At 46.2% G+C, this 10,421-nt stretch overlaps 1 protein-coding gene across 1 annotated transcript; it reads right to left on the reverse strand.

The window, feature by feature from the left end:
* Positions 1-717: 717 nt before the first annotated feature.
* RAVER1 (ribonucleoprotein, PTB binding 1) lies at positions 718-6,456 on the reverse strand. Its single transcript, XM_053464843.1, has 14 exons — positions 6,255-6,456; positions 5,129-5,195; positions 4,196-4,659; positions 3,653-3,844; positions 3,084-3,213; positions 2,887-2,981; positions 2,644-2,755; positions 2,236-2,378; positions 2,055-2,142; positions 1,844-1,959; positions 1,648-1,725; positions 1,269-1,403; positions 982-1,065; positions 718-890 (listed from the first exon to the last, which is right to left on the reverse strand). The coding sequence occupies exons 1-14, from the start codon at positions 6,399-6,401 to the stop codon at positions 744-746; spliced, it is 1,998 nt and encodes a 665-aa protein (XP_053320818.1). The 5' UTR covers positions 6,402-6,456; the 3' UTR covers positions 718-743.
* Between the last annotated feature and the right edge of the window lie 3,965 nt (positions 6,457-10,421).

Consider the following 10,421-nt stretch of genomic DNA (forward strand, 5'->3'; position numbering starts at 1 on the left):
TAGAATCAAAGAATTAATGCATTGCTAGTGCCAATTTCAAAAATACTGAAAAGTGGGAGAAAAAAAAAAATATAAAAAATTAAAAAGTATATAAAAAAAAATTAGAAAAAAATAAAAAAAAAAGATAGTGTTTGCCACGTGAGCAATACATTAGAAAAATAATCACTTGTCCAGAAGTCGGGACACTTAATCGGATTTTAGTTCCAGTATGGATAAAGGGATTAAATGTAAAGGTTTTGGGAAAATTGTGAAGAAACATATACTCTCGCACAGCCAAGAAGAGATCTCTCTCTCTCCCCCCCCCCAATCAGGTACAGGATTAAAGAAGGCAGCTATGATAACAAACAAGAGGCAGTGTGTTCTGTAAAGAAATGAAACTCATTCAATGGATTAAAAAAGGTAGGGGATTCCACAAAGTAATAATAATCATCCCCTACTAGCAACAGGAGAGAGGTTTAAAAACTACACAAGACAGTTAAAAAAAAAATTAAATTAAAAGCAAACAAACATAAAAAGTATAAATACAGATAGCATTCACATTCAAGGTGTAGGAGACGGCGTTTTGTCCTTGAATGGGATTCCAATAGCGTATTCCATCCCTTAATCCTTAAACTGCCATAGCAGCCTGGATATAAGTTAATAGGAAAGAAAATGGATAAAAAAAACTAAAAAAAAAAATTAAAAATGAAATTAAAAAGAAAACGAGCAGCAGCAGCACTTGATGACCGCGTTCCCGGCTCACGCTAGAATATTCTCTTGCGCTTGAGGTAAGAGTCCGCGTAGTGGCCTCCCAGGCCTTGTGAGTGCTGGCCAACATAGCCCCCTTCCGGGCTGGGCTCCGGAGAGGGGATTAAGTGCGAAAAGCCTCGTTTCTGAGCTCCGATAGGGGTCTGTTGGAGAGCAGAGAGATGAGGTTAAAGGCGCAGGAATTATTAACATGTTTAGGGTAGTACAGAGACGATAGATGGTGGAAGAAGTCACCTTGAGTCCATTCGTAGGTGGAGCATTCTGGTCCTCGAAGCCCATCGCTACTCCTCCAGGGCTACTTGGAAGCGCACCAACTGCCTGTGGGACAGAAGACAAGGACTGAGAAACCCACCTGCCCATCTGATAGAGAATATATATTTTTTTTTTAGTCTAGATCTGGTGCATTCTGGACAAAAGCTAAACTTTCTAACATCAGTAGGAAGAGAGAAGAAGAAAAAAAAAAAAAAAAAAAAAAAAAAAAAACTACTGACCAGGGCGTTGGGTTCACTTCATACGCTTACCTTATTCAGGTGAGTTTGCTGGCGCCCAGCCTGCAAGCCACTCGTGAAGTAAGAGGATGGAGACCCAGCGCTAAACGGGGGCAGGGGGGCAGGGGTACTATTACTGCGATTCCGAAACCTGGAAGGTGGGGGTGTCTGCAGACAAATATACCAATTAATAGAGAACCATGCCTAATAAAAGAGCATTTTTAAAAAGATTTTCACAGATCTAAAAACAGGAGTTCAGAGACAGCAGCAGCAACCGGGACTTTGAGTTTCATCCAAGCTGGAGCAATAATTACCCCAAAAAGGTATTAAGGAAAAGACACATTCTACACAAGACTGTAGAACGCAACAAGCGTGTGCCCTTTGCCCATGAGTCACGCGGTTCATACATCACCTTTAGCCTTGGCTCATAGCCTCCCGTGTTTGGGACAGTGCGGTCTCTGTTTTGAGAGAACATGTGAGGTGTCAGCTCCTGAGGAGAGAGGGGGGTTCTGTGTTAAAGTATAATAGGCTACAGGGTATATCTTGACCTTCATACGCAGAGACAAGAACGTTTCCAGATTTTGCCAGCCCCAGAACGCTCTGCTCACCCCTGGATATTCGTATGGATAGCCTTCCGGGGGAGTCAGGATCGAGTCCGATATGGAAGCCAGAGGGGTTCTTCCATGAGGTTTCATCTTATATAAAGGTGGTTTACTAGATGCACCTGCACGTTGGGGGGGAAGAAACAAGACATGCGTCCATGTTTTAGTATCTGCTCACCAGGTTGAAGGACATGTCCTGTGCGTCCTCCTCACATACCTAGAGATCCTGTGCTGCTGTTCCTGCCATGGAAATTCATGAACTGAGAAGAGTGCAGATCTCTTGGTGGATCCCCCAAAAGGGAAGCCTGTAAAACAAAGCCAGATGCAGGATCTTGGTCACTCCGTACAGAAGTCAGGGGCAGAAGGGCAAAGAGATTTTCAATGGAAAAAAGTTTTACCATAGGCTCTCCTGGCTTTTGAAGTCCAACCAAGGAGCCCATTGCAGGAGTGGGAGGAGGACTCTCCCACTCAGATGCCATCGGTCCCACAAACTGGGGTAGAGGTGGCGTTCCTAGCTCGGAAGGTGGGCCAACTGGATTACCTGTCACAAGAAACACAATACATTGGGTTCGATTACTTTATATCCAAATATCAGAAACATTGAGAAAGGAAAGAACCGGTTTGTCTGCAGCAGCAGTCGTAGACCACGGCCTTCCTCAGTCAACAGGGTCTATTCACCACTTACTTCACTAGTCAGTATGAAGGGCTGACTCAGCCCTGCATAATGCATGGTTTATTAAGCGATTAGATTTTTAAGCGTTTTATTGGTGCGTTATACAGGGTTAGACAAACTCATAATATCTTACCAAGTCCTAAATCAGACATGGGTGGTTTTGTAGTTGTGGGGGTAAGCTGGGGTGATAAGCCCACCGATCCATACAATGCAGAGAGTGGAGAGTCTCCCAGAATACCAGGTTTCTGCAGAAACACATCAGTAATGCAAAAATTAAACAAGTGTCAGGGGATGCACACCGGAATCCCCCAACATAGTAGGTCACATGTCAAGCTAGTTTAGTGCTCTTAACACAAATGATCTTGAGAGCACCAACCTGTGTTGTCTGGGCCTGCAGTACCAGCTGCAGCAGAGCAGTAGAGAGCGCAGGGCTGGAGAGAAGCGGCATGGTAGGGGGTGCGCCAAGGATCCCTGCAACAAAACCATGGGTCAATAGAGAGTTAAAAGGCAATCGGTAGCTGGGATTGGGTATAGCCATAGACAGACAGAAAGCACCAGCTATGGCATCATCACCTTGCTTATTCCCGGCCACGCCGTGTAGCAGAGGGTTTAGCAGCAGCTGCAGTGTGGCAGGAGAGCCCAGGCTGTTTAGGATCTGGAGGAAGTTGGGCTCTGGGAGAAGTCCATTACCGCGATTCAACGCCTACGGGGAAGACAGAAGAAAAGAGTCAGGCGGCAACTACGCTTTAAAGGAGTCCAGTTCCCGAAACAATACGTGCTGGAGTTCTGCAATCCATAGGAGAAGAGAGTCCATGTACGCTAGGAATCAATAGTTTATATAGTATACATGGTACCAGCTGCCGCCACTCGTCAGATTTCAAAGGTGAACCCAACTCGTGTGGCCCAGATGGGAGCTCTCTCACACATGCGCAGGTTTACACACAAAACAGGGGAGAGAAGTCTCCATTTCTGAACTCAAAGCCAATATAAACAGATAAGATTTTACAGAGGGAGGGGTTCTAAACACTCGATAACATCGAGCTAGCCCTCAGAAGCACACAGTAAACATTCACCACCCTATGCAAGGCCGCACAGAACACGTCCCTCGGACACCCCCCCGTGTATCCGGCTAGCCCACTCACCGTTGCTTGCGCGGCTATGAGAGCCGCCAGCATACTCCTGCCAGGCGGGCCGGGGGCACAAAATGAAACCCGGACTTTACTTCCAGCCACCACGGATCCATCCATCTGCTGCTGGACGACTTCGGTCACAACGTCCGACTCGTACTCCACGACGGCAAAGCCTTTAAACTGCCCGTCCTGACCGTAAGCCAGCTGAACGGATCAGAGAGAGATTAGTGGGACGCCGAGGAACGGAGACTTACTTCTGATGTCATACAGCGTCGCAGCAGGGAACGGTATTCAAGCCCCTCACTAAACCGTGTAACATGCAGCATCCCCGAGAACACCTTACAGGTCTAAATCACAGATCCAGAACACGTGACACGCGGCTCCAAAACATACACATCTGCATCACAGAGGCGTACATCCCAAGAACCTCGACGTAGTGGAGAACAAGTCCCAGGCAACAGGCCAAGAATGTAAGCACCAAAATAGGAATAAGAAGCGTTTTCCTGAATTACGACACACAGAGGATGGGTGGGGAAAGCTGAAGACAGAACGTACCTGGCAGAAGACGGGAGAGCATGTCTTTGAGAAAGCCTCCCTGAGCTCGCCAGCATCGCACTCCTGTAACTGCTCCACGCACAGGCAGCGGGAGTGCAGCAGCTCGTACGTCAGCTGACTGACATCCGACCAATGGACATACAGGGTGCGCGCGCCCAGCTGGCGCCCTAGAAGGTCAGATTTGGCACGGGAGGCAGAGTCCTTCTTCATGTACTCCACGAAGCCGTAGCCCTTGGGGTGGCCAGTGGCCCCGTTGTATACCAGGAAACAGCGCTCCAGGTTCCCGAAGGGGCGGACTAGATCCTCGAACTGCTGCTGGGTGTAGCCGTGGGGCAGGTTGGCGATGCAGAGGAGGGCATCGGTGGGCTGCAGCTGCACGGAGATCTCTCGGTCGCGGAGTCGCGTCTGGTGGAAGCGGCGGATGGCGGACTCTGCCTGCTCCCCATTCAGCAGCGTTACAAAGGCTGGACGGGAACAGAAATGGGAGTGAAAAAACCTTCTCTACCAGTCCACGGATTCACCTTAATTTTAAACACAGAATGGGTGATCAGGACATGTCCCTAAACTTGTGAAAGCCTCCACCATGTATGATCAGAAAAATAAGATCACACGGCGGCCATAAGAAAGGGTTAAACAGAGGACAAGGAGAAAGATTTAGTAAAATATTCCTGAGCGATTGTGAGAATGAAGTGTAATGCCTTCCAGCACATGCGGGTAATACAGAGAGGGAATTAAAGTATGCATGGGGCAGGGATAAGGTAGTTTAGGAAGTCAGGCGAAATATCTTCTAGTAGGTAGAAACATGGAATCTTTTCTGAACCTACATTCTGATTTAGGTTTTCCTTTCTGTCCCTCCAGCAACAGACAAATTAAGCTAATAAAAAAAAAAAAAAAAAAAAAAAAAAACAACCTTGCACAATAATTCACGCTTACCAGTTCCTTTGTATTTATCCACAAAACAGTATTTCAGCTCATATTCCCGCAACAGATCGTGGACTTCCTGAAGGAGAGGAAATAATAAATCACATTAAATTACAAAATAAAGCTAAAGTGTGTTGATTTATAGCGCCATCATATTCCGCAGTGTTGTACAAATGGGTAAACAGGCAAGCCAGCTGTAAGTAAATAAAAGCATCACACCACGATCTATGACATCAAACGTGCAATTTATTAACACAGCACCATTACAGGGGGGGGGGCAGACAGACAGGGGACACGGTTCCAGACTCAGGCCCCTGGCGGAGCGGGTGAGGTGGGGGGGGTCAGGTGACGGCAGCGGGCGTGTGTCGGGGGCAGAGGAATTCGCGCAGGATCCCATTGTCAGGGGGCCACTGAAAGGGGCGCGCGGCGATCACACGATCCAACGAGACACAGCAGCCATATAATGTATAGAAATGACAGCGAATAATACATGCCTGTTACCCGGCCGGAACATTCTGTACATTATATAAACATATATATTATATACACACTGCACGGGGCGAGTAAAGGCTGCGAAGTAAGAATGTTTTCAGAAATAGACAGTAAAAGTTTATTTTTATCATTTAACAAAACGCAAAGCAAGAGAACAGAAGAGAAATCTAAATCAGGATTTGGTGCGACCGGCCTCCAGAACAGCATCACATACACCTATATACACACACAAAAATATATACATACTGTACAGCTTTATATACATCATATGACAGCACTGTATACATTATATGTACGCACACCCACATCTATATATGCACATCATATCTATCTATATACATACACACCATGTACAGCTTTCTATAGCACCGCCGTATCACAGTGCCGTGTAACAGGTATATGTACATCACACACACTAATCAACAGATGACAGGAAGGACAGTCTGGAATACCCAGTAAATAAAGGACAAATTATTAACCTACCTGCTCCAAATTTACTATGCTTGAGATATATATATATATTATACAGATGTCAGTCCATATGGAAGTACGCATTATACTGTATAAGTGCACAGTTATAGAAATACATACATACATACGTACGTACATACTCTTTACTCTATAGGACCCCCTGACAGCCGCTCACCTGGTTGCTGATGTCGGTTGGAAGGCCCTTTATCAGCACTTTCCTCCGGTTTTTCACCTCCCGTTTCATCCTCTCCACCCGGCTCCTAATCTCCTTCGGGTCTAGGCGGGTTACTTGCTCGCCTGCCTCATTACCCTCCGCGGACATCCTTCCCCGGCTCCCCGCAGCCGCTCCGCCTCCACTCCTAACGGACACGGCCGCCGCCATCTTGCCAGGGGACTCCATGAACCTGGGAACAACACTAACGAGACGCGCTCATTGGTCGAGTTTAAACCGACCGCACAGGCGCCGGCTGATTGGTCACTTTGGAAGCTAACCCGCCTCTCACCGTGTTGTCAGGGTTACCAGAGGCGGGGTTGGAGCCTAGCGTGGCTTTATAACGGGTGCGATTACGTCATAAAAATAAATAATTCGAGGAAAGCCTAGAAATCATTCTCGCTGACGTCTAACTACGTTTCAACGAACATTTCAAATATCCGAAGAGGGTGTGGTCAGGGGCGTGCCTTGGGGCGGAGCTGTAAAGGAGTTATAGCTGTTCATATAACTGGGAAAGGCATTTGGAAGAAAGATGTATTTAAATTACACAATTTCCTTGAAATTTGTGAAATGTATGATTTATGCGGGTTTTATAAACATTATTATGACTTTTATGTCTGTAGAACCCTGCGATACCCTCATACCCAGCAAACACTCAGAGCTCCGAAAAAGAAAAGTGGCCCCGGCAACCATCCACTAAACGGCACGCCACGCGCTCCACATGCTCCACTTCAAAGTGCGCCAGATCGACCCGACCGCGGTTCCGGCCTGATATACAGGATCCCCCCATAAATCAGCCGAGTTATTTAATAACCCTTTACATGCTCTGTACTCGTGATATTGACTCGTGTTCATTAACTCTTTTTTCTTCTATTAAACATAAAGTCACAGCGCCATTTCTTGATATAATTATTATTTATTTATTATATTGCCTGCTCTCCTTCCTTCGCCTCCTTCTAGAAATCCATGTAATAGATGGGGACAGATCAGCCTAGCCGGGGATTCTCAGGGTTTTTGCCCCAGGTTAAAAAGGGTAAAATGTCGGGGTCGCTCAGTCTGGAGCGCTCTCATTCATGCTCTGCCCGGATCGGATACTATCTGTCTGCTGCTTTGGCTCCCAGTATGTTATGGTTGATATCCCTGCATGAATTCAGGTGACTCCACTAACCAAATGGCACTGATTCCTGTCCTGGGGAAGCCCTGACTTGTCATTATTTTGACACATTGGACATGCCGCTACCCACAATGTGGGCAATTAAAGGGTTAATATTTTATGGGTCTCAGAGTCACCTCATTTAGAAAGGTCCCAGCGGTTCAATCAGATATTAACTCCCTTGGTATCCTTGCCGGTACACAGTATTACTGTATACAGCCATGGGGGGGGGTGTCGGGCGCATTATATTACCATACACTGCACGGGGGGATTACTGTACGCAGCGCTGGGGGTGGGGTTACTGTATACAGTGCTGGGGGTTATTACTGTATATCTATACAGCGCTGGGAGGGGTTATTTTACTGTATACAGCGCTGGGGGGGTTATATTACTGTATACAGCGCTGGGAGGTGTTCTATTACTGTATACAGTGCTGAGCGGGGTATTACTGTATACAGCTCTCAGGGTTATTTTCATGAGACTTTTTGTGTATATGCGGGTTGAGGGATTTATTACACTTTTATTATAGAACACTTGGTGTATTGTTTGTTTAATGAATAGATCAGCTACTATCGCCACCTAGTGGTTATCTGTAACACTTCCGACCATTCCAGCGAGATAAATCCTTGTTTTCTCTTTGATAAATCTGGTTCTGCTGCTCGCTGTTACACGGACGGCCCCCGTAACGTAGTTTTTATGTGAATTATTAAAAATATACAAAGCACTTATTTTTGTTACAAGCGGGTTTCATGATTATTGCCAGTGCTCCCAGCAAGATGAATGGAAGCATTTTCCGCGAACGCACACAGGGATGTTATTATTATTATCTTTTATTTATATAGCGCCAACAATTTACGCAGCGCTTAACAAAATGCATATATACAAGGGATATGACAAGACGAGAATTGACAGACTAAGACAAACCGATACATTAGGTGGAGAGACTCGCCTCGCAGGCTTACAATCTTGAGGCAATGGGGTGACAAACATAAGGCATAGAGAAAGGGTGAGAGGTAGTCTGGGGGTATCAGTGACGGGTGAGAGGTGGTCTGGTGGTTGTATCAGTGACAAGGAAGTTGTAGCGGCTAAGATGGCACGGCTTGAAGTGGGTTTTTAGATGTTTCTTGAATATCGGGAGGGAGGGTGAAAGCTGAAGCTTCGGTGGAAGTAGATTCCAGAGATATGGGGCGGCTCGAGTGACATCTTGTAGACAGGAAAAGGAAGAGGTGATAAGTGAGGAGGAGAGCCTGAGCCCATGGGAAGAACGTAAGGATCGAGTAGGAGAGTATTTGTTTATGAGGGCAGAAATGTATGGAGGAGCGGTATTATGGGGGGGAGCAGTGTTATGGGGGGGCAGTGTTATGGGGGGGAGCAGTGTTATTGGGGGTATTATTGGGGGGCAGTGTTATGGATGGCCTTATATGTCAGTACCAGGATTTTAAATTTAATTCTAAAGGTAATTGGGAGCCAGTGGAGGGTTTCACAGAGTGGGGAAGCAGAAGAGGAGCGACGTGCAAGGAAGATGAGCCTAGCAGCGGCATTTAGGGCAGACTGCAGAGCAGAGAGTCGAGACAGTGGAGTGCCAGCCAGAAGAGTGTGGCAGTAGTGAAGATGGGAAATGATAAGTTAATTAGTTTTTGTGGATTCTTGGGTGAGGAATGGGCCAACGCGAGAGCAGCAGAGAGATCCAGTAGAATTAGAATAGAGTAGTGACCTTTTGCTTTGGCAGAGAGCAAGTCATTGGAGACTTTTGTTAGAGCCGTTTCAGTAGAGTGAAGGGGTTTGAAACCAGACTGTTGAGGGCCAAGGAGGGAATTAGAGGAGAGGAAGTTAGTGAGGCGATTGCACACAATCCGTTCAAGCAGCTTAGAGGTAAAAGGAAGCAGAGAGATAGGGCGGTAGTTAGTCAGACAGACGGGATCTGAGGAGGGATTCTTTAGAATGGATGTGATCAGCGCATGCTTGAACGCTGATGGTACAATTCCAGATGATAGAGAAAGATTAAATAGGTGGGTAAGTGATGGACATTGTGAGGTGAGGTGTGATGGGGTCAAGGGGACAGGTTGTTGGGTGAGAGGAAGAGAGAAGAGTGGCGGTCTCTTCTCCGGTTGTAGGGGAAAAGGCAGTTAGCATGGGATGAGTGGAGAGAGTGGTGGTGAGTGGTGTAGGAGGGAGCTGTAAAGAAGAGAGGTCTCGTCTGAACAAAACCCACGTCTGCAGTATTCGCAAAGCCGGCACTGACTGTCCGGGGGTTAAACGCATATGGAGTGTCCGAGAGAACGCATGCAACGTCGAAATATAACATGGATGAGTCAGGAATGCCGTCACTTAAATATTATATCCCGCTGAGATCAAATAACTCAACACAGAGACGGGTTTTGGGTTTTGGTTTTATTTCCGGCAGAACCATACAGAAGTGTGCCGAGGGTACTGTGCATCTGGCAAGCAGCTGGCAGGATTTAAAGTCAACCCGTCCAAAAATGATTCTGGTGCCCTGTCTGCAAACCGGTGTTATCACCACAGCCGGGCCAAGTCTGGCCCTGACCACAGCAATCCATACAATGTCCCTCCTAATAAACAAAAACATTTCAACCTTTTTATACAAGACATATAATGAAATCCCTGACATGTAGGTGAATTCCGTCCTATAGGGGGTTACCGTAAACGTATATACTAATCCAATTAAAAATCACAAAAAATATTAATTCCAATTAAAATAAATCAATATTCCTAAAATAACCTGCCTATCGGGGGCCATAATACTGTTAAATAACGATACAAGACAATAAAACAGATATAACAATGATAAACAGATATATCCACAAACATGGTGAGCAAAGGTCGTCGGCTCTGCCAGACAATCTAAACGGCAACGACAGGCTGGCAAAGCAGCCGGCGCGTTTCACTGTCTATACGGTTCCTCCGGGGTCATTTAGGAGAATTTATTTTAATTGGAATTAACTTTTGTGATTTTAACG

Source organism: Spea bombifrons, chromosome 4 (genome assembly GCF_027358695.1).
Source record: "Spea bombifrons isolate aSpeBom1 chromosome 4, aSpeBom1.2.pri, whole genome shotgun sequence".
In the NCBI taxonomy this organism is placed as follows: Eukaryota; Metazoa; Chordata; class Amphibia; order Anura; family Pelobatidae; genus Spea; species Spea bombifrons.

Bases quoted from the DNA above. Each gene is read 5' to 3' on its own strand.
- RAVER1 (XM_053464843.1), bottom strand. From the start codon at position 6,401: ATGTCCGCGGAGGGTAATGAGGCAGGCGAGCAAGTAACCCGCCTAGAC. The intron at 3,845-4,195 runs GTACGTTCTGTC...TGATCCGTTCAG, and splicing joins GCTCTCCCGTCTTCTGCCAG to CTGGCTTACGGTCAGGACGG. The intron at 1,960-2,054 runs GTATGTGAGGAG...CCCAACGTGCAG, and splicing joins CAGCAGCACAGGATCTCTAG to GTGCATCTAGTAAACCACCT.